A 24,286-nucleotide genomic window follows, 5' to 3' on the forward strand; every position below is an offset into this window, starting at 1 on the left:
ACTCTTATTTGGTGATGGAGAGTCATAATGAAAAGTTTTGACAATGAAGTGTCTTGAACTTACATTTATTTCACAGTTTTATGTTTTAAAGTGTTTGCTTTTATGATTGGTGTGCAGAAATTAAGTTCTGCCTGACTGCCAGGATCCTTGAGGACCAAGGATAAATAGGTACATTTAGAACTTTTAGAACTTTGATTTTTTTTGGTTTTTTCACAATTGACTCATAGTATCTTCAGTGCTACAACATGAGCTATTGTAAGAGTGCTGTAAATTTTTCCTTCTACTCCTTCAGCATGTGACAGTGACCACTGGGGACCTCACTGCAGCAGCCGCTGCCAGTGCAAAAATGGAGCCTTGTGCAACCCCATTACTGGAGCCTGCCACTGTGCGTTGGGTTTCAAAGGTTGGCGCTGTGAGGAACGCTGCGATCAAGGGACATACGGAAACGATTGCCATCAAAAATGCCAGTGTCAAAATGGAGCCACCTGCGACCACGTGACTGGAGAGTGTAGATGTCCTCCTGGATACACTGGTGCCTTGTATGCAGGGGCTATATTATTTATGGGATAGAAATACAAATTTTAAATAGTGCTAACAAGAGAAATTAAGTTTAAATTAGCTTTTAACACTATGCTGTTGATCTGGCTGCTGTGCAACACAGAGGAGCAGTGCTGGCAGCTGAGAAACAGCTGGGCAAACCATGTTGCAGTGCTCATTCGGATATGAACTGAAAGAAAGCTGTCTTGATCTGGACTGCTAAGTAAAAGCCACAAGAAGTAGCACAGGAGCTTCTTCATGACCACCATGGAAATGTTTTGGTTGCAAATTTGGAAAATCTCGTTGAAATATAAAATTATTTGTCTTTGTCAGTAACAGTGAATGAGCACCAATTAGTGTAGAAAGAAATACCTTTAAGAATAAATAATTGCTAGATTATCAGGTGTGTTTCCTTAGATTTGTTGCATGGATGCTATACGATATTCAGCATGTGTTGCTTTATGTTGGACTGCTCTTTGTTTCATACTTTTGTCCAGAAAAGTCATTCATAGCATTAAAAATAAAAAGGATGCTGGAGACTAGAGCGTGTGCTGAAGTAACAGTTGTCTCTCTTGTACACCACCACCTCTCCAGCTGCGAGGACCTTTGTCCCCCTGGGAAGCATGGGCCACAATGTGAGGAGAGGTGTCCGTGCCAGAATGGAGGCATCTGTCACCATGTCACCGGAGAGTGTGCCTGCCCGCCAGGATGGATGGTAAAAACACTTCCTGAAACCAACACAACCCCATAAAACTCCCATATTTGTAGATTTCAGGGAGAGTAAGAAAAGGGTAGCAAATGAGGATAGCAAATGCAGTCTGCTTGTAGCCAGGAGTAATGAGGAATGTATTTTAGCATGAGGGACGCATAAAATACTTGCAAAACCATCTGTTACTGAAAATCCTGTAGTTCTCCACTGCCTTTTTAACTGTGTCAGATTCTGGGAAGCAAAAGACATGAATCATGCTGTGAAAAGGCAACATGCTTTATATCTTGTCTGGAAGTCATTCATTTCTAGATATAATCTGATATTATAGGGAGGTGACACCATTATATATTTTAGCAGTGGTGTTTGTGCCTGTTTTCAGACATACAGTATCCATGACAAAAACCCTAAAGCATTAGATACTGTGTCAAATGTTGGTGATGCAAATGGGATATCAAAATGTTGACATTACCTTTAGACTTTCTGCCCTTTTGTCAGTGGACAGGGAAAGAGGAATTGACCTCGGAGCTGCAAGTGGCATTCCCTGCCACCAAGCTGCCACCTCTGAGTTGGCAAATAATGCGCTTAGAAGGTGGTCAAAACCCTGAAAGGTGACTAAAGCCTAAATACTTCGTTTAAATACATTTACAGATAATATCTCTCTCTTGTATTTGTTAGTAATGTTTTCTATTTAGATCTCCATTTAGAGTGAAACTCCACACTTACTATATTTTTAATTACCTCGTGATAATTGGGATGTTATATTGAGATAACCTGTGGCAGAGGTCATCTTTTCACCAACTAAAGAACACAGCTGTAAATTATTTTCTAGGTTTGTGTGTTTGAATAACACCACTTACTTGGATTATGAACATTTTTACTTTTTATTCCACTTCAGGTGAGAAGAAGAAAATTATAGTTCATAGAATACAAATGTTTTTGCATAAATTCTTGACTCCCTTTATCTGCCTAAATACAGCTAATGAAAAAGGAGATAACATATGAAGCAGTGATGTAAATTTTATGCTAGTGTGTGTCTTAGCTAATAAATTACTGCTTAGCACTTCTAGTGATTTTCCATTCCAACTAATTATTTAAGTATAACTCTTCATTAGTTTAGATGTTCCAGTTCTGTGAAGTGCAGTTTTGTCAGTGTAACCTGGTTTTGCTTTTTTTTATGTAAGGAATGTTTAAAATAGCCAAGTATAAATTCTGTGGTATCTTGTGTTAGCTGAAGGGCCTGCATGTCTTTTGTCTGATGAAATGCCTCTTATATGTTTGTTGTTTAAATGGCTTCTTAAGATGTGATGCTCCCCTGTCTACACAGGTGTAATTAGTTCCAAGGATGTAAATAGCAGAAATTCAAAACCTGTTGAAGGGAAGCAAACTTCCTATCTAAGCATTTGAGATATGCTGCTTTCAATCAAATTGCAAACAGCTTTTCCTTTCATCAGAAAAAAAGCATCTTATCCTTAAGTAGTATAATTGGGGCATTACAGCAATTAATGATTTCTACACCACTGCTAACTGGAGGGCATTTCTGGATGTCTTGGTATATACTGCTTGACATCAATCAGTCTTAAATGTCTAAGTGTTTTCACTGTTGCTTAGAGATAGTGTTTTTCACTGTCTTTGGCTTCCAGAATGGAAATCCTAGAAGATTATTCCTCCAGTGCAGAAACATGCCCCATGTTTAAAGCTGGACAAGAATCTGGCATTTCCGTGATCAGCACTAGATGAGTGACATGAGATCTCCTTGATCTTCCTTCATTTCAGACTTTTCTTCCTTGTTCATTCAAGCCATAATCCCAAATATACTATTAAGATTTTTTTTTTTCTTTTGCATACACAGGGCATGGTCTGTGGTCAGCCTTGTCCTGAGGGTCGTTATGGGAAAAACTGTTCTCAGGAGTGCCAGTGCCACAACGGAGGGACTTGTGACGCAGCGATAGGTCAATGCCATTGCAGCCCAGGTTACACAGGGGAACGGTAAGGAAAACTTATTTTTGCCAGACTGCTGAACATGCAAGAGGCCAGCTATGACATGGGAAGTTAAGACGCTGATATAAAGCATAATGGAAATATCTGTGATATGTTAAAGAGTGTTATGAGCTGTTTGCCATGTATGTCACTTAGCTGAGGAGGGTCGCAATTTAAAAGGGCCTATGTGATTAAGCTTCTGTGAGGAACTGCTTGGTTTAAGGATTTTCCTGCTTTGGTTCATGCTGTGTCAGTATCTTGTGGGTCTTCACCTGAGTGATTCTCAGTGGGGTATGGTGAAGGGAGGGAAGTACTTGGTTTTATGCAGGTGTTTGGTAGTCATAGTAGCAAGGGAGGCTTATCTGGTTCCTCTTCAAATTGAGCAAGCTGTATAGTTGTCTCCTAAAGTAATTTGTTCATATGACGAAGTGAAACTTCTTTATTTTCTGACTTGATCATTAGAAATTCTTTTTGGAAGGTTGGAAATATAGCAAGACATCATTTTATTAAGGCAGTGAAAACAGGTGAAATAAATATTTTCCTGCATATGTTTTAAACAGCATGCAACTTATTTGCTGAAGTCAGCAGCAGCTTAATCACTCGGTCAGTCCAGGGGATCTCTGCCAACAGTAGTAGGTACTGTAACCATATGCACTTCCCACACAGTGTTCACAGGATATGAGGATATCCGTGCCAGACATAAGGGGAAGAAAAACTCATGAACTTATGACAAAGGGAAACAATTAGTCCATGGTCATTTGGATGCCAAAATTAAATTTGCATCTGGGAAGACATGGTACAGAAGGTGGTAGATGCATTTAAAGAGAAACAGATAAGTCAACAGGGAAACGGGGAATATCCATATGTGAGTCTACACACTGTACTACACTGGTGTTTCTAAAAGGAATTACATTTTTTGTCTTGGAATTTAAATCCAACTTTAATCTGAAATGCCTTACAGGCTGCAACATTTTGATCACTTTTGTAAGTCTGAGTTCCTTCTTTTCCTGCAAAACAGGCTATATTTGCAATTCTTTTACTTTTAAAAATTCTCCAAGGGCAGGAATGGGTCAGAGGCAAGGTTGTAGACCTGGTTCTTGTTTCGTGTCAGTGGACTGGCAAGGGAGGAGAGTGTTGTAAGAAGTCTGCAGGCATTGACTAGGCTAGTATGCACATACCAGCAGCAAAAAGGACCATTTTTAGAAACTCTGAACTATCCTCCAGTTCTGTGTGTAATTTCACCGGTATTTGTCTATTTTGATGTGATAGTGACTCCTGGAACTTTCTTGCTGTCGTGCAGCAAGAAAGAAGGACTCCTAAAATGTTGCAGCTTCTAGTTGCTCTCAGTTAATACAAGTTAATAGGTTAATCTAGTTTAAACTACTTTTAAACTACCTTGCATAATACTTTTTGATTGATACCTGTCTTCACCACAAAGTGGAAAATTGTCTTTCAAAAGCTGATGAGGATGCAATTACAAAAAAAAAAAAAAAAAAAGCAAGGTTAAATCTAATTTGGTTGGGATTCCTGATTGCTATTTGGAGAAAATTAATTCTCTACTTTATCTGTATGTCTTCATTAGGGAACATTTAAACAGGATTTTTAGGTCTATTATTCTTCTACATCTCTGAAGAAAAGGAGGTTTTATTGCTGGCTTCAGTTAGGGCAGAGTTACCAATACCTTGAAATTTCAGAATAATAGTATCAGGTTGAGGCAAATACTGCAGAAGCATGAAAGGAACGTATATACCCACTTCACCTCAGTCATGCTAAGTCACATTTTGTGGTACCTTGTATCACACCTTTGAAGTTCTCCTGTAATAAACTACCAGTTATACAAAAACATGCCAAGTATGTATGAAAAATCACCAATCAAATTCTTTCACAGGACTAGGGAAATTAGATGTTTATAAGCTGATAAGAGCATTAATAATGTGCTGTGTTATCAAGTAATAGTTTTGCACAGTCTTCAACTTCGTAAAATTTACAGGTACCCAAACTGCACAAGATGTTATGTGCCTAATATCACCTGTCAAGTTCACCTCAGGATTTCATTGTCAGCACGTTCTGGCCCTAAAGCTTTGGGATTTACCTGTTTTTTCTTTTTGTGTATGTCAGTGTAATTGAGGGTTTAAAGGATGCTTATGTCGAAAGATATGGGGATTTTCCCTGACACATAAACTATGAAATGTTGTCATCCTTGACTCTGAGGCATGAACCTGTTGTGTTGAGAGGTCTGCTTTCATACATATAATCAAATATTTTAAGTGCACTGAGAGCTGGAGCCTTTATAATGCTGTAGTAGTAGTGGCATTCTAAATTTTAACAATTCATTCATAAAACATAGAGGTTAAAACTGAAAAAATCAAAATTATATTGTGCCTTTTAAAGACATCATCAAATGAAATTGCTATCTGGAAACTCATTAATAAATGAGTTGCAAATTTTAGAAGTAGGGTACTGAAAATTGTCTTTTAGTAGTCAGGCTGGCCAGCTAATTATGCAGTCTGCTCTTTAGGTCTTTCATAGGTAAAACATTAAGGAAATAAGACTGTTAGCTGAAATAGCTATCTTCTAAAAGCTCTGTGAATGAAAGGGTAAAAGGTTGGTGAAAAAGTCTCTTTATTGGAATGTACTTTCCTTAAAGAGCAACAAAAGTTATTGCTACTCTCCCATTTGGGTTAATGTCTTAGTGAAGACTTCCAGTTTGCACTTTCATCTGTTTGAAAAGTCAGACAAAAAGAAGGGGTTTGGGTTCTGGAAGATTTTTCCATGTCAACCTATGAATTTTTGAAAGGCAAAATCAACAACAACAGCAAAAAAAAGAGAGAGATCTAGAATGAAATTCTGAAAATAAAAGTATTCTGGAAACATCAAGAGCTTGGAAACAGAATCAGAAAATATTCTTGTCAGAGACTGCTGAGCTTTATTGCCAGTAAGCTCGCTGGCCTGAGTGTCTACAGGGGTGCATGAGCGCTGGCTATTTGTGTTATTTCTAAGTGGAGAACCCAGATCACTTCAAGAAGTTATAGATTAATGTCTTTTGAAACAAAATACTTGTTACTTTATTCCTTCATACTTCAGGTCTGATTTAAGAGGGTTTAGTTCTGTTCAGATTGCTGAATGCTAAGTGCAATGGTTTGTGCATGCACATTGTTTCCTTTGGTGGAGAGAAAGGAAACCTCTTCCAAAGGCATTTGCAAAGCTAATGCTTATATGCCTGTCTAGCTGAGCAGCAAAAGAAGAGAGACGGTCACTTTTAAAATTAAGTTATATAAATTCCTGCTCTACTTAAGTCATTTTAGACCAGTGTAAGAGATTCCTCATAAAGTGTATTTTCCTTAATCTCCAAAAGCTGTAGTTTAAGGGAAATAAAATTAAGGTTTGTTTCTTTTTTTTTTTCTCACAGTTGCCAAGATGAGTGTCCAGTGGGGACTTACGGAGTGCAGTGTACCGAGACCTGCAAGTGTATGAATGGTGGGAAATGTTACCATATTAGTGGTGCCTGTCTCTGCGAACCGGGATACATGGGAGAGCACTGTGAAACGAGGCTTTGCCCTGAGGGAATTTATGGCCTCAAATGTGATAAAAAGTGCCCCTGCCACATGCCAAATACCTGGAGGTAGGTTTACAACCTAGCCTGTTTGTTTTGTTTTTTTTTAATGTAGAACATAGCAATCTAAATATAATCTGAAAATAAATATCTCCTGAATTTTCTAGTACTTTCATGATGAAGAAGCTAAAGACTTGTAAGAGTATTTGGTATCCTCTAACCATATCAGGAAAAAAGATACTAACCCAAGGGAGCTTCTGAATTTTAGTGCTTGCAACTATATTTGATCTTACATTCACTGCTGGTTTTGGCTTCTGACCTATGAAATAAATGTTAAGACAAAATGTGACCTTTGTCTGTATTTACCACATGATTAAATCGTTACATTGTTCACCGTATAAACTCAGTATATGTCATATGACCCCACATATTCAGGTGTACTGTACCTGTGAAATAACTGAATTGAAATCAATGCATGTATAGCCTTATGAGCCAGACATGAGAGGAGAATCCATTTCTATATTTCTCTGTATACATGTATAGGAATTACTGTAGGGGACTATTGTAATACAGAATTTCCAAAGCCTTATCAATGGTAAATCAAGATTTCAAAAATACACTTTTTGTCGTTTACATATTTTTTCTAGAAAGCAGACAAAATCTGATCCTTGGATATCAAATGAAAATAGGTTTTCCAGTTGATTTACCTTTAACCGTCTCTCCTTATTCAGTTAGTAATGAGTCCTATTTTGGAATTTGTGTGCCTTTATGGATTTCACAGTGTTTCAGCATATTGTTATGAAAATTTGAAAACTAGCTATTTGGAGACAGACTTTCAGCTGTGAAGGAGGAATGTCAGATGTCAGTTAAGGGAAGCCAACATTTATAGAACAGTTCTAGATACCTTTCTGTTGTTACAAAACATGGTTCTTCTGATTAAATACTTTAGCCATTGTGCATTCACTGAGACTTAATTTCATTACTAATCACATTACCTTAGATAATGTTTGCAAGCATAATGTAAATCTTTGCTGTTAAAAATAGCTGTGAAAGAAACTTGCATAAAATGCTGACTATTGCATAGGATGCTGCCGTACTATATATAAGATACACTTTTCCTCATAGATAAACAAAAGACTTTAGCTAGAATTTAGCAGTGATGTGGAAGCACTCAAGCATAGATTATGGAAATACCTGTTCTGTTAGGCCTCTGAAAAATTACATTGTGGATATCATTGACACAACATGTGACACAAACTGAATTCTTATCCCTTTCCATTGACACACTTTTAGAGTCATGTATTTCCACTTCTGTTTATCCCATTTACTTGAAATGTCTTTCTCAAAGTACTGAGCTTTTCCCATAAAATCCAGCAATTCATTCTTTGGGTAGTACATTCGAAAATGAATGGCACTATAATGCTGACCTAGCCAGCTCTCAAATTACGCTAGCAGACCAGATACCATTGTATTATGAATTATGGTTAGCTACTTTCCTGAAAGTTTGTCTGCAGACTGTTGTAGCAGATTTATTTGACAGGAACACATTACACTGTATAGTATTTCTGATATTACAGGGATTACTCCTGATTCATGTTTGGCGCAGCTGTTCCTTTATTTATACCGCTGGAAGACAGCATGTGGTCAAATCACATCACAAAAGTTCACATGTAAACACCAGCATATAACTGGTCTTTTTTTTTGAAAGTTTTCCCTTCTGTATGACAAATCAAAAGAAACTTACCAGCGTCGTTGGTGTGGGAGTGTATTTGCAAAGGCATAACGTTTTGTCATGAAAACACAGATTTTCGTAACTTCACAAGTGTATTTTTCATATGTGAGGTTCTTCCCCTAAGTCAGGAAGTCATTAAGACCACCAAATAACATATTTGAAAGGTCATCTGGGTAATGGTACAGAAGACAAAGCTCCCTGCAGGCACTTCATGCTTCTGAGAATCTTCTGAGAAACGAGTTGTATCTGGCTGGCTTTGTCACTCACTAAATGTCATTCGGCCAGGAAACAACTTTTTTAAACATAACAGGGAATATCCTTGTCCCTTACTTGCCTACCACAAGTACTAGTTGGGCTGGTTGTAGTCAAGGGATTATCTTCATAGCAGTAACCCATTTAGCAGCTGTAGAACAACCAATAATCCCAGGGCATGAAAAAGGGAGCATAATTCCTTCTTCAGATATACTTATGTCTGTCATTCTAGGAGTCTGTCAGTTTTAGGAGCCTTAATTTCATAAAAGCTTTTTTCATTTTGTATGACTGCTGATATAGATATCTTTGAAGAGGAGCTGTTGGTAGGCCTAAAGATCCATCCAATTACTAATATTCTTGGCATTCACAGATATGGAAATTAACTAAAGATTAGTTAAAAAACTACTTCCCATCAAAAAATTGTACTGTAAATTATGTGTACATAAGTTGCAGTATACAAAAATGTGCCTAGCCATTTTCTTTACATTCTTAAACGACAAAAACATTATGACAGAGTATCATTCAAAATGTATGCATATTTATATTACTATTTTATGATTCAGGAAATTGCATCAAAACAGCTTTGGCAAGAACTCATAATTTGCATTTTGGGTAGGCTGAGCTACAGGGATTTTGCTGCTGATGATGGTTGATGTCAGCTTCTGGGAATGAAAGGCATCATTGTTCTTACTTGTATCAGCGGTCTTTTTTAAATACTTAGTAAAGGGTTAGATACAGATATGCTTGAGAGATTTTGTTCTTTTTGAGTCTTCAGAGGACAGCAACAGGTAATAACACTCTTGTGCCAAGAATTTTTTCACAAATGGTTCTCTATCCCATTCTTTTATATGTATGGAAGGATTTGACCTAATCAGACACAGATCTCTGCTCTCTGTGACAACATGACCCTGTTGATTTTTCTGTTTTTACTCAATAGCTGAGAAAAAAAAAAAAACATAGTGTGAGCACTAGCTAATTGAAACTAAGACTACATAAATGTGTTCCCTAAGTGAAATACAGACAGCAGCGCTGTGAGCTGGTGCAAGCAAAGCCACATGTCCCTGCCACTTGCTTCCATGGTTTGTTAGGCTTACAGAAGCGTCTCATTCTGAAGATCCTTTTCCTAATGGACTTGTATGTACCTGTAGAGCTTTTTATGGAAATTTGATATTGCATAGGTTGCTACAGAATTTAGATGGATATTATAATAATTAAAGACCTATATAAGCTATACGGAAACCATGCAGTTTATGTAAGTTCTCCAAATATATGTTATCAACTACCGAAAAGTATGTTTGGTCTTTGTATATTTGTATTTCCAGAAAGTATGAACAAACGACCAGGAATAAAAGCAGATATACTGGCAGCATCTCTCAGCATCTCTTTATTGCCCTATCTTAATATATAAATCATACTGCCAATTAAGCTAGCTGCATGGGAAGCCATCAAAAAGCTTCAGAAGTGCTCCAGCTTCCTACATCTAATTACAAGTTGTGGAATACTGATTTTGGTGTCAATCAATATATATGCATGTGTGCGTTAGTAAAACTCAGTGGGGGGCACAGAATACTGATGCGTTTGCTTCATACCCAGTGCTTGCGCATGCATATGGTCTCCCCTTCTCCTGAAAGGAAAAAATAACCAGTAATAAACAAAGCTGGGATTTATGCCATAAAATGACAGCACTCCTAACTTCATGCTTTAAATACATTCAGACTCATATCTTAATGTCTATTCAGTTGCAGATTGAGGAGTCTTTTCAGATTCCCTATCCTACATTCTTCCACTGATAAGAAACATAGGAACTGGAGCCAAAATGTCACTTGGTACCAGCAGGAAGTTAGGAATAGGGGATAAATCTGATTATCTAGCTTCATGATCTGTTTGCATAATTTTGCAGGCATTTTATAAGACAACAGTTTCATTTCAACTTATTTCATGGCAGTTATAACTGAGCAAATAGCCAGTATTCTTGACTTCAAATACAATGAGATTTGAACCATTTCCGTATATATCATTTAGTTGAAGAGGTTGTTCTTCTCACTTTATGTAAACCAGTTTAATACTGTTAAAATATTTTCATATCTTCAAGACCCCCAAATTCTTATAGTGCCATAGTGTATGCAATAACAGAGAGAAAGCAGAATGCATAATGACATTCCATACCTTCGTAATTCTTGCTTTACCCGATCAGCAGTATATTATCTATTGGTTATATTCAGCAACAGGAAACTCTTAATTTCGTAAAAGCAGTCCTCAAGTCCAAAAAAAAATTTGCAACTAACATTATATTCCTTTGTTATGTTCCAACTTTTCCATAGAATATTCTTATTACTTATGTTATAGCATCTGAAAGTGCAGTAGGCAATTTTTGATGCTTTCAAATGGTTAGAAGACACCCCCAAACTAGGAGTCAGCAAATCTTGCAAAATGAGGCTCTTGTCATGGGTCATTTAATCTGTCTGGACAAAGGCACTTTTTTTCCCCCTAGACTTAAAGGAAATTCACTTCAATCAGTGAGAGACGAATATCTTTAAACAGTCTTCCCATTGTAAATATATCGGATTTGGATATTAAGCCTTTCCTTTGGTGAGAATTAAGCAAGTGTTTTGTTTGCCAAAGTGCTACAGAGTGCCCATTGTGTCCACTTCTCCAGCATATATATCTTTGCGCAGCTGATGATATCCATTTGCTATGAGGCAACAGCTGTCTGACTGGCCCTTCAATGAAACTGCTGTTGCAGGTAGGGACAGCTGGTGTGCCACCAGGTATGGCCAACACAGAAGACATACTCTCCAAAAGGCCACTGTTCTGATGGTATGTCTGACTACTGGCCAATGCAAATGATTTTGTTGCATTCCTGGAAAGATCCTGGTCCTAGAGTCATAGAATCACCAGGCTGGAAAAGACCTCTTAGATCATCGAGTCCAACCACTCCTATCTGCCACTAAACCAAGTCCCTGGGCACCTTGTCTACCCATCTTTTGAATACTCAACCACCTCCCTGGGCAGCTTGTTCCAGTGCCCGATGACCATACTTGCTATTCACTGGATGCTGTGTTATTATTTTGTGTTGGGTGCTATGCTGTTTTACCAAAGCATCATATTTATCAGATAATATGCCACTGAGTCTGGGCAGTGTTATGAATGTGATCCCATTTTAATTGCAGTGGACACCTAACAATGCATACTGGGCAGTTTAATCACCTTTAATATTTGTAAACATGGACATCTATTTTATGGTAAAAACTGCGTTTCAGATAAGTGCCTTTTAACTTGGTATAGAAAAGTGATACATTTTTTTTTCTTTCCATTACTACCAAAATGTCTATATGTTGTATGATGTTACATTTCTTAATTGGCACGCATTTATATATACATACAAAGAGAATACTTTGTTGTGTGGTTTGGGGAATAAAACTATCTCTGTGCATAGCATACAGTATCCTTTATCCAACCTATCTATAACAGCGTTTTGTTTTGTGGAAAAAAAATGTTGGTGTCACATTTAGTCCTGAATTATTTATCCTTTCATCCCCTCCTGACAGCTGTCACCCTACGTCTGGGGAATGCTCCTGCAAGCCGGGCTGGTCTGGGCTCTACTGCAATGAGACATGTTCCCCAGGATTCTACGGCGAGTCATGTCAGCAAATCTGCAGCTGCCAAAATGGTGCTGACTGCGATAGTGTGACTGGAAAATGCACCTGTGCCCCTGGATTTAAGGTAAATAAGTCCCACTTTCACAGTCCATTTTTGACTCCGCTGCCTTTAGTTAAGTGCCAAATTCTTCAGGATGCCAGAATGTCCATTCACCACCAGCAGTAAGAGATGCAAGGATATTGAAGTACCACTCTGTGTGTTTCAAGACCTTGAAAAGGCAAAATCTGTTATTGGTTCTTAGCACTGAAATGAAGCTATTTTAAGAATGAAAAGTTAGTTGCTTTGTAAGACATTGATAAGAAGGAGGGTGTGCTGTTGAGGTGTAAATAAAAGGAAGAACTATAGGTTTCAGTCATAATGTTGCAACAGCTCCTCATGCTCCATCTGCAGAAACTGTAGACAAAGAAATTTGGTTTTACTGTTAGGACAGATTACACCTTTTACACACATTTGCTGTTACATGTGCATTGGATGCTAGTCTAGCATAGAAAGCATTTTACACTGTGGCTGTTCTTCTAGGAATGCTAACCATGAAATAGTTTTTAGACAACATTTTTGTATAATTCAGGGTGCTGATTGTGGTACTCCTTGTCTTCCGGGAACATACGGAGTAAACTGTTCATCTGTATGCAACTGCAAAAATGAAGCCATCTGTTCACCAGTAGATGGTTCTTGTGCCTGCAAAGCAGGTAAGCGTCTCTTCAGATTTATTTTCTTTTTCTATTATCATAAAATGAAATTGTTTGCAATAGAGAAGAAAGAAACACCCGTGAGGGTAGGGTGGCTCTACAAAGGGATCTGAACAGGCTGGAGTGATGGGCTGAGGCCAGCAGGATGGGGTTTAACAAGGCCAAATTTAGAGTCCTGTACTTTGAACACAACAACCCCGTGCAGCGCTACAGGCTTGGGAAAGAGTGGCTCAAAAACTGCCTGGCAGAGAAGGACCTGGGGGTGTTGGTTGACAGCTAATTGAACATGAACCAGCAGTGTGCCCAGTGGCCAGGAAGGCCAACAGGATCATGGCTTTTATCAGAGACAGTGTGGCCAGCAGGACAAGGGAAGTGATTCTGCCTCTGTACTCAGCACTGGTGAGGCCACATCTCAAATATTGTGTTCAGCTTTGGTCCCCTCAGTACAAGAAAGTCATTGAGGTTCTGGAGTGTGTCCAGAGAATAGTGACGAAGCTGGTGAGGGAGCCAGAGAGCAAATCTTACAATGAGCAGCTGAGGGAACTGGGGCTGTTTAACCCTTAGAAAAGGGGGCTGAGGGGAGACCTTATCACTGTCTACAACTACCTGAAAGGAGGTTGTAGAGAGGTGGGTGTTAGTCTATTTGTCAAGGTGATAGGTAATAGGACAAGAGGGAATGGCCTCAAGCTGTACCAGGGGAGATTCAGATTGGACATGAGGAAAAACTTCAACAAAAGGTTTACCAAGCACTGGAACAGGCTGCCCAGGGAGGTGGTTGAGTCAGCATCCCTGGAGGTATTTAAAAGATGGGTACATTAAGTGCTTAGGGATGTGATTTAGTAGTGGACAGGTACGGTTGAGCTTGAGGATCTCAAAGGTCTTTTCCAACCTAGTGATTCTTTGATTCTATGATTAATAAAAAGCAGACCACCTTGATGGCCACTAGATACTTCATGCTTCTGCTGCTCTGTGGAAGAGTGTGAACCTTGTATTCATGTTTCCTGAATGCAGTTCTCAGTGGACTGGATACTATGGCTGTGTGAGTTACTAATGTTTACCCTTAGATGGGCTGCCAAATGTCTCTTGTGGCAGTGCCATGGTCTGCTAGAAGGACAACTGGTATAGCATTTATGTGATGTCAGCCTTTCTAGGCAAAATCATTTCCCCTCATCTTGGGTAAGCACCACCTTTGTCTGCCACTCTCACATCTCTTGGCATTACAGAGACTTCTTCCTGCCAGTTTAGGACTGGCACTGATATCTACTAGCAATTTTTCGTAGTTGAATGTTCTTTTCCTCAGCAATTCTCCAACAAAACTTTGTCTAACCCACTTGCTAGCCTGTGCCCCCTACTGTTCCATGCTTCCAAAAACAATTCCTGAGTCTCTCAGTATTAGTGTGAATGGACTCTGCTCCTCAACCTCTCTGTCAGGCTCCCTCCTTGCAACAGTAATTTTGATGGTCAGTGTGCCTCCACCAGAAACTACGTGTGGCTATCCACCTCTCCACCTCCCAGTAGCACATATCTTTGGCTGGAACAAAGATATCTCAAACAAAGATATCTTCAGTTCTGGTACCGTAGAGATCTTTTCCCACTTAAAGCTCTAAAGGTCCACATCCAACCCAAAATATACTACTGAACCCCACTTAAAGATCTGCTTTTGCAGTACACACTGAAGGCCTGTGGTCTTCTTCATTCTGTGGGGAAGGATTTAAAGTCCAGTGTCTCTCAGGTGTGATGCCAGGCTGATGAGATGAGAGGGGCAGGCTGTTGAATGCTCTGAAGCAAATCTCGTACCCAGCCAGTTTGGAGTAGGAAAAGTGTTAGAGTTACCTAGACAAACAACCAAATTTGGCAGGCACTGCTACAAATGAATCAATCGTGCAAGAAATGTGTAGAGTTTCCAGCTCCTTCTCTTGTCAGAGACAGTGGAGTTGACTTAACTTTATTAAAGTAGCCAAGTAATTAGGTTATGAGAAGGAGAACTGTTCCTTGTGTAATGCATTCCTGTGACCTTTTGTGCATTATGCAAGTTTAGTCACAACACAATGAAAAAGGACAGCAAATGGTGAAATTAAACTAAACCTGGATTCTTGTGCAAATGAAGGAAATATATAGATCCTGGAAAGATGCTTGAGAGAAAACATCTCAACTTTCTACCTGGTGTAGTATGACATTTTTTCCCGAGATAACCCCTGAAATGAGGTTCAAAGTTATCAATCCAGGGCATGAGGCAGCTTCATTGTAGTACATGTGTTTCGCATAGACTATTGATTACCCTTAGTGCAGAATTATTTTTCCCTTCACTTACTGTAAACAAGATACAAAATTAGAAACTTGGCTTGTGTCATTGTTGATAACGTATGTCTGGTTCACTCTGTTGCTGCTGCATCCCATAAAAGATAGCATTATTTAAAGCCTGTTTACGTTTCTCTCTGTCCCATGCACCATCTACGAATCATTGCTGTCTGTGGTGAATGCTGTATTTTAGAACAATTTTCCATTGCAGTCTCTTTTGTGTTTGGGGAGAAGTACAGAAATTATTGAAAAGGTCTTCCATGTGTCCTTGGAGGAATCCAACATACGCACTATTAAGTTTTTTCTGGTTTTTGTGTCTAAGATCTGTGATAAAATCATATTGCAAAACTATCTGTATTGAACACTGGTGGAAGAATTCTGAATGCAGCAGCTCAAGTCTGGGGAAAATATTCCTGCTTTTTTGAGGCTAAGGCTGTGCCTTAAAACTTTCAGTGAAATTTCAAGGTGTCTCTGTTTTCATTTCAGGTATCTCATCAATTGTTTTGTATGTTGGCACTCACCTGCAAATGTGTGCTGTGCACAGATGTTACAAGGTGCCCTTGAGCACCTTTGCTCAAACTTGGGCAAATCCTCAGCTGAAATGGCTGACAGTAGCCTATGGTTAATGTTACTGTGGTATGGCACATCTCCAAGATATGCCATGTGGGAAGTGGGGGAAACACATCCTCAGTGAGTGGGGATAAAACCTGGTTAATTTGTCTCATTAATTCTTAATTTTTGCAGGTTGGCATGGTGTAGATTGCTCAATAAATTGCCCCAGTGGTACCTGGGGACTTAGCTGTAACTTAACTTGCCAATGTCTTAACGGAGGGGCTTGCAATGCCCTGGATGGAACCTGTACCTGTGCCCCGGGATGGAGAGGAGAAAAATGCGAACTCCCTTGCCAGGTACTTTAACAATTTCACTGAATTTTGCACTGTAGAATAATACCGGGGTGTTCCTGTCGTTCCTCTGACTTCATGGGTGTGGGTCCTTAAAGTCCACTGTGCCTGGTAGCCCATATATGACTGTGTTCCAGATCAGGGACATGCACCAAAAATTCTTCTGGAAGAACTCTGCTGCACAGCACACCAAAGCACACAAAAAAAAGAACTACACAAAGTGAAGATGCACAGATGAACACTTTTTCTGCTTTCATGCTTAAAAGTTGGACCTCAAACTTTTCAACGGGTCCATTAGAATTTGTTGAAAAACACAGTACCAAATTTGTCCTCTCCATCAGCATCAAATACTATCCAAACTGCTTATATTAAGCTACTTTAAGTAAAAATGTTGAGAAAAAAATGTAGCAAAAATATTTTCTGCATGTAACAAGACAATTTTAATCAAGTTATCTGGGGTAAAGTCTGAATGAAGAACTTTCATTCCTCTTCAGATAGACATGAGAAGGCACTTTTACCAATCCTATGACAGACAGGTCTTTGCCTTTGTGTCAGGGCTCTGACTTCCACTATATCCGAACTTCAAGAACTACAAAATTAGAAATTATTGTGTTGACAAAGGCACTCCTCCTCAGTTCTGTCCACCTTGTAATCTGTAAGTTTAGTCAAGCCATAAAAACATATAATTCAAAATTTTAATAATTAGTAGATTCAGAACTAATTTGTTTTATAATGTAACTGCTTGCCTTTAATTACATTTCATACATAAAAAAATGAAGTATTTTAAGAAAAATGGGGGTTTCCAGAGTCTTATCATTTCCAATGATGGACTTAGATTTTCTGGAATTTTTTAGCAAAATTCATTTATTTAAGAAACTTCTCTCTGCTTTCCATTCCACCTCCACTGTCTTTTCTGCATTTCTGCAATACTGTCTGCACAGCAGATTGTTGGTGTAGTATAATTGTAAAGGAATCACCTGGACTGAACATGGACCTTGTAAATTCCCCTTCCATATCCCATTCACACTTCACTTGGTTTGAATTAGCTCTGCTGGGCAATAACATGATAAGAGTAGCAGAACTACAGTGTAAGACGAAACCACAACTTCCTTTTGAACTAAAATTTGTTCAGTTAAAACTGCTCTCAGAAAACTCAGAAGTTATTTTGTCAGGGTTGGTTTTGGTTGTATGATGAAGTATAGCATACACCAATACAGTGAGTAGAGTAGCAAAAAAATAATAAAATATTCTGAGAAGCTGATTAGAGTACTTTCTGTGTGTGTTTATGCAGCATTTCCAACAATGCATCTCCACCAGAAAGCTAATTTGTTTTTCTAAAGCAGAGTATCACTTAGTGTCTACTTCTGTAGGACGATGAGATCTTCCAAGCTCCATTAGCTCTTCCAAAGCTGATGTATTCAAAAAGATAGGTATTGGTTCACTGTTCCAAATTTAGCAAAACAATGCTTAAAAGCATTTCTGTGTCAGATAATTTAGCATGCCTGTGCTCATTGTCTTGTGCTTGCTCACTCTCTCTCTCTCTCAATATGTGTCAAATGATGTCCACAAGTGTTTACATATTTCAGATGAATATTCTGCCTCAGAATTCCAGAGCAGGAGAATAAACAAAGAACTAATTTAAATGTATCCAATGCCACCTGAATTTTTTTTTGTTTGAGCAGAGTTTATTTAAATCAATGTGTTTGAATTCGTTTTAGTAACTTTAGAAAATTCGTGTCACTGCCCAGATTGTTACTCAAGATTTGACTGAAGCTTAGACTTCAGTCCAAATACATAGAAGAATAAAAATATATCTTTTCAACAACGTATTTCAGGATTTCCTTCCTTTGCAGGCCTGATAATATGCAAAGGAAATGATTGATCTTTTCTTTTTATCTATATAAAAATGAGTTCTTGAGTTGAGCAAAAGGCTTCTTATACTCAACTAATGTAACTTTTTATTCTACTTTAGACCGAAAGACTGGGAATTGATAGCTAGGTCCTGTGAAACTCAGTAGAAATGGAGGCATGAACATCAAAGAACAGCAGATGAATTTCCTTACAGGTTTTATTCTGATTTTTAATGTGACTGAGACCAATTTTTACTCTTGAATTTAAAAGACTGGATTTTAAACCTGACAAGTTTTGTCCTCTTTTACCTTTGCTGTTTGCCACCCCAGGAGTGTTACCTTAAGTTATACTGGCTTTTTTCCATGTGATTTTTTTTCTTTTTAATTTGGTTTATACACTTCTTCTGCAAGATCAATTTACTGTTTTACTTCACCTTGTTTGGAGGAGACGGTTGTAATTATTTTGCTCTGATATATGTGCCATCTTCCGTGGTAAAGCTAAAAAGGCAAATTCAAATGTTTAGGTGTAGTTCCATGAAAAGCAGTTGTGCTCTTTTGGCACAGTTAAGTGGGGCGTTCAGCTTGTAACTTTAATCTCTCTTACTTGTTGGTTAAAAAAATGTTGCATAGGTAAAAAAATTAAGTCTTTTTGTGTACTGTCTCACAGCCAAAGAGCTTGTGTTTTTAACACAGTATATGCTGTAGTGCAGAAGGAAGGACTTTTAAGAAAAAGAAAATTATACAGTCAGCATTGATTATGCAATGAGTTTCACACTGAAGTTATATTTTAACCGAATGTTCTCTTAGTATTTTTTTAATAAATTTTGGCTTTATATGGTACCCTTTTTGATTAATATGTAGGGAGCTCAGGGTCTGAGGCAGAAAGGAGACTGAACTGAATTTCCCCAGGTCCTGGAGTAGAGATTCCTCTATAAGCAGAATTAGAGGTACAGTACAAGAAAGCTTGCCTTGCAGGCTCTGATAGTGTAAGTTACTGTCTTATGAATCAAGGTCTCCAGGTCCATTAGACTGGCATTTTTCAAGATAATGTTATTAATTCTTTATCTTCCTCTCTCAAATGAAAGAATGAAAATGTAAGATGCCAAAATTTTCCAAAAGCCAGAAGCACTTTGTATTAAGTGCATCGTGAGTTCAGGAGTGATCTGCAGTTGCTCTTTGAGGCAGGACTGAGCAGATCTTATTCCTCTGACTCCTAGTTGTCATCATTGATGGATTTTCTTCTTTTGTTGCCACAGGACGGAACATATGGTATGGATTGTGCCGAACGCTGTGACTGCAGCCATGCGGATGGTTGTCATCCCGCGACAGGTTACTGTCGCTGTCTTCCAGGATGGTCAGGTACAAAAGAGACTGTTGTGAAGGGCAATGAGTTTGCATTATGGTGGGACTTGGTTTTGCAATTCAGTTTTGTTGGTAGAGGAGTATGTGGGGTTGGAAAGAGAAAAGGGCCAGTTCTGTGGCTTCTCTGTCCCTTCCTGTGATTCACAGGCATGGGAACTGTGTTGAGACTGGAAATAGAATGAGAAATCTTAAAACCTGGGCACAAGCACAGTATGATTCCTTATGAAAGTGGTGAATAACTGTAAATATTCAAAGTTGTGCTGGCAGGTTTGGTAGTTAAAGCATCACATCCAGGAACTCATAAGGCTTTGCTCAGGCAACCAAAAAAAATTGGTTCTGATAAATAAATTGTTCAGAAGTTGTGCTGCCATTTGAGTTTCTCAAACTGCTGCAAAAGTTAATCTTTTCTGCATGTCGTTTGTTTTGTATGAACATTGTTGCACTTCTTTAAGAAAGTTTCTCCAGCATTTTCATTGAGGTTTTAAGAAGTATATATATTTACTTATTCATCAAAATTGTGTTTGACACTGTTGTTGCACTCTCTTGTTTGTGGAAATCAAGATTTTTTTGAGAATGTGATGAAGCTATGGAGAAGGACAAGTTATCTTGAAATGTTCCCTTCATCTCTAGAAGGAATTTTTAGTTCTCCAATAGATTTCCAATCTCTAAGTGCTGGAAAAGCTCTCCCACCTCCAATAAGGATTAATTGACATTATAAGGTTTTCTCTTGGAGTGCTCTGGATTTTGTGTCTCACTGTGATACTGTAGAGGGTCAGATTTCCTGTTACCCATGTGTATAGACTCCTGCTTAATTATGAGAAGTCTGCATGGAAATGCATCTTGAATGAACAAAGAATGTTTCTGAGATGTCAAAAAAGGAGGGATTTTTGTGATTTCAGATATCATCTAGTATTATTTATTATCAACTCACCATTCGTAAGTTAATATTTTTCCTAAATAACTTACATGGTCATGATATAATTGTTTTCTTTTTTTTCTGGAGCTTCCTGACGTAGATAGAGGTGACCAGGAAGTCATTAGACAAGTTTAGCAAATTATCGTTTTCACAAAAGTTTGTGTAGAGCTTATGGCTTCCTCAGATACAGTCTTTACTGAGTTTTTTCACAAGCTTTGATTTCTATATGCTTTTTTTTCCTAGCTCTGTAGATGGATCACAGGTATTTTGTTCGAAGTACCTAATACTCCTGTGTCTGCAGTTCAGATTGAGTGTTTGTAGTTGATTATGGGCTATCTGGTGTTTTTTCTACTTTCTGTTCACACAAATATAGCTTTTGGGATTACTGGGGGTAGGGAGTAGAAATTTGTAGGGGCAGGGCTCCTGCATTACATTGAAGACCAAACCCATTTCTTATGTAAAGAACATGAGCCAGCAATGTGTGCTTGCAGCCCAGAAAGCCGGATCCTGTGCTGTATCAGAAGAAGCATAACCAGCAGGTTGAGAAGGTTATTCTCCCCCTCTACTTTTGTCTCATGAGAACTCAGCTGTAATACTGTGTTCAGTTCTGGAGTCCTCAGCACAGGAAGAGTATGGATCTATTAGAGCAAGTCTGGAGGAGGGCCGCAAAGATAATCAGAGGGCTGGAGCACCTCGCTTACAGGGACAGGCAGAGAGAGTTGGAGTTGTTCAGCCTAGAGAAGAGAAGGCTCTGGGGAGACCTTATAGCAGCCTTCCATCACTTAGAGAGGGCATACAGGAAAGATGGGAGGATTTCTTCTTTAGAGAGTGCAGGGATAGGATGAGGGAGAATAGTTCTAAGCTAAAAGAGGGGAGATTTAGGTTAGACATTAGACAGTAAGTTTTTAGTGTGAGGTTGGTGAGGCAATTTATGGATGACCCATCCCTGGAGTTGTTCAAGACCAGGTTGGATGAGGCTTTGAGCAACTTGATCTAGTGGAAGGTGTCCCTGCCGATAGGAGGGAACTGGAACTAGATGACCTTGTAGTCCCTTCCAACCCAAACCTTTCTATGATTCTAGAAAATATGGGAATAAGGACTACTGAAGGAAATTTTATAATATAAAATTGCTCCTTTTAAATAAATTAAATTAAGGTCAGTTGAAATTACATGTGTAACAATATCATTTTAAGATGAAAGAGGGTAGATTTAGGTTAGGTAGTAGGAAGAATATTTTTACTGTGAGGGTGGTGGGACACTGAAACTGGTTGCCCAGGGAAGCTGTAGATACCCCGTCCCTGGAGGTTTTCATGGCCAGATTGGATGAGGCTTTGAGCAACCTGATCTAGTGGAAGGTGTCCCTGCCCATGGCAGTGGTGTTGGAACTAGATGATATTCAAGGTCACTTCCAACCCAGATGCTTCTATGATTCCATGATACTGCTCAAAATACACCTTAGGAGTTTTCTAAAACGGAGTTGAATCATCAGAGACCAAAAGTACGTTAATGAATGAAGCCAGATTAAAACAGGCGGTTTCGAAAGATCATGCTAAAAATCTAGCAGCTTTTGGTTGTAAAAATTACTTACCCAATGTGATATTACTAATCTGGTAAATGACAAAGCTTCAAGCATAACACAGACCTTGACTGTGCTTGACTCAGGTGTTGAATAGGAGGCAATATTCATCTTTAGAAAGGAAAAAGATTTCACTAGGGAAAGACCGTATGTGTGGTTATAGATAAAATCAAGAATCCACCCCTGGATGAAGTCATCGCAGTAGCCTGTGTAACAGACTAGTTTCAGCATGTTGGTGATGTCTAGACACAAGGTGCAACATAAACAGCATAGTTTGCTTTATACTTAGTGTCTGGAAAAATCCTTCTCCCACACTCCACATGTCAGAGTAATACCCATAAGGAATCCTGTCTTTGTGTAGATACTTATATTTAGCATGATTGAAAAAAGGAGAGAATACTTTAGAAACAGGTTCTCAAGTAGCTGTACTGTAATGTTATAGTGCGGAGGATAGCATTAGATTGTAGCGTTAAGAAGGGATTTTGTGTACATATTTGTATGAATGATAGGTGGAGAAGCAGACAGTGGATTAATAAGAAGATAGGAAGGTACTAAACTGCAACAAGTTATGTTTGAATAGCTTAGATTTTTTTCTGCTACATTTCTTAAAGTAACTTTCAGACTTACTAACGGTTAGTATTAACTATCAAAAAACACAGAGAAACTGCTTTTAGATTAGTCTAATGTTTATCCAACCCAAAGGAAGGATTTAGTTTTCCAAAAACCATTGGGAGGGGAGTGTTAAAAAATTAATAAATTTCAAGAATGTTAAATATGTGAACTTGTGAGTCTTTTCTCTTTTTCCACAAGAATGAATGGATGAATCCAAGGTGTACTTCTCCAAATGTTTTGATGCCACCAAAATTATATGAAGTTTCTGGAAGTGTATTTTAAATATAATGTTTTTCTCAGCTGTGTAGGTCAGTTGTCCAGCAATATGATGCTGCATGGTTCAGGGTTTTTAAGTGGTTTTGGCTTAATTTTGTGACATGTCCAATGAATTATCTTTTGCTTTTTAGATCCTAGTTATGAGCAGAAACGTTATGTTCAGTTATTGACTATTGCCTGTAATGAGCTGTTATTAAACTCAAGAAAAAATAGTAATTAGTTGTAATTAGGTTATGTTTTAATTTAGGTTTTCTGGTTTTAAATTAGGTTTTGTTGGCGAGCAAGATATTTAGATTTTTCATCCTGAACAAAAGAGTGCTTTGTTTATAGCAATCCTGTTAGAAATCCTACCCTCTGTGTAATTCTCTGTGTAATTCTCTGTGTAGTTCACTCTATGTAAACCCACAACACAAAGTGCTCGCTATACAGCAGCTTGATTCTGCTTAGAAAAGCAAGAGTTAAGGATGATGTTTTTTTCCTGGCAATCTGACTATTCCATCATGTCCCAGGAGCCACATGACAGGATGGCACAAATTAAAAACATCCACCCACACAGAGGGTGATGTCTGTCCCAAACTTTCTCATCCTTTGACATTTTCACTGTATCTTATAAATAACTTTTCTCATTTGGAGGGAGGCAATAGCTAGACAGTGGAAAAGCGTAAGAACCATTAAAACAGAGAGCAGAAGAAAGATGAAGAAAATGCGCTCCCCCAGTGGGTAATGATAATTAAATTTCCTCATAATTTATGCCAGAACTTTACTTAAATTTCTATTAAAGAGCCACCTCTACCATTTCTCTCAATGACCACAATCCAGCAAGCACCACAGTAACTGTTCATCCCTTAATCTTGTCTATTCTGCAAGCAGCTGTCAAAATACAGTTTTTCTGAATTGCCTGTAAGATTAGAGAATTCATATTTTTACAAACAGAGATTTCACATTAAAGCGTTGTAAAAAGGGCGAAGGTTTTACTCAAGTAATGTGGGTGTTAGTGATTACATGTTACAGTTGTGCTTTCTTGGGTGCAATTCTGCTGGATTTTTCTGTTTGTGAAGAAATGTTATGTCATACTGATACGTTTGTTATTTTTAAAATCAATTTAAAGGTTATGCAGTGCCAGGGATTATGAAATAACACTAGTCTGCTCTCTGTACCAAAACAATAGTATTGGCTTATGGAAAAGACAGATGCAGTAGTATCAGCCTGCATCTTACCAATATGTATAGTATTCATCCATATGCTACAACAGATAGGGTGTTGGCTACCTTTTTCTGTGCTGGACATCTGCTGACACTAGTCAGATTGCCCATCACCAGATGTGTTTTTTTCTGTGAGGAAATGCTGTGACTTTCCATGTGCTCCTGACATTATTTCTAAGAGGC

At 38.4% G+C, this 24,286-nt stretch overlaps 2 protein-coding genes across 5 annotated transcripts in view; both read left to right on the forward strand.

The window, feature by feature from the left end:
• The window catches only part of PHAX (phosphorylated adaptor for RNA export), a 294,590-nt gene that overhangs the window by 94,544 nt on the left and 175,760 nt on the right, over positions 1-24,286 (forward strand). The gene's annotated exons all lie outside the window — the stretch shown is intronic.
• The window catches only part of MEGF10 (multiple EGF like domains 10), a 186,336-nt gene that overhangs the window by 25,304 nt on the left and 136,746 nt on the right, over positions 1-24,286 (forward strand). For all 4 annotated transcript variants that reach the window (XR_011339398.1, XM_069880317.1, XM_069880316.1 and 1 more), the window contains exons 5-12: positions 293-539; positions 1,132-1,252; positions 3,096-3,232; positions 6,633-6,845; positions 12,309-12,483; positions 12,989-13,109; positions 16,152-16,315; positions 19,416-19,518. Coding sequence is in view for 3 of the 4 variants with exons in the window: in XM_069880317.1 (XP_069736418.1) it covers positions 293-539; positions 1,132-1,252; positions 3,096-3,232; positions 6,633-6,845; positions 12,309-12,483; positions 12,989-13,109; positions 16,152-16,315; positions 19,416-19,518 (1,281 nt within the window). In the remaining variant the exon portion in view is untranslated. The remainder of the gene's footprint in view (positions 1-292; positions 540-1,131; positions 1,253-3,095; positions 3,233-6,632; positions 6,846-12,308; positions 12,484-12,988; positions 13,110-16,151; positions 16,316-19,415; positions 19,519-24,286) is intronic.

Source organism: Phaenicophaeus curvirostris, chromosome Z, assembly GCF_032191515.1.
Source record: "Phaenicophaeus curvirostris isolate KB17595 chromosome Z, BPBGC_Pcur_1.0, whole genome shotgun sequence".
Lineage (NCBI taxonomy): Eukaryota > Metazoa > Chordata > Aves > Cuculiformes > Cuculidae > Phaenicophaeus > Phaenicophaeus curvirostris.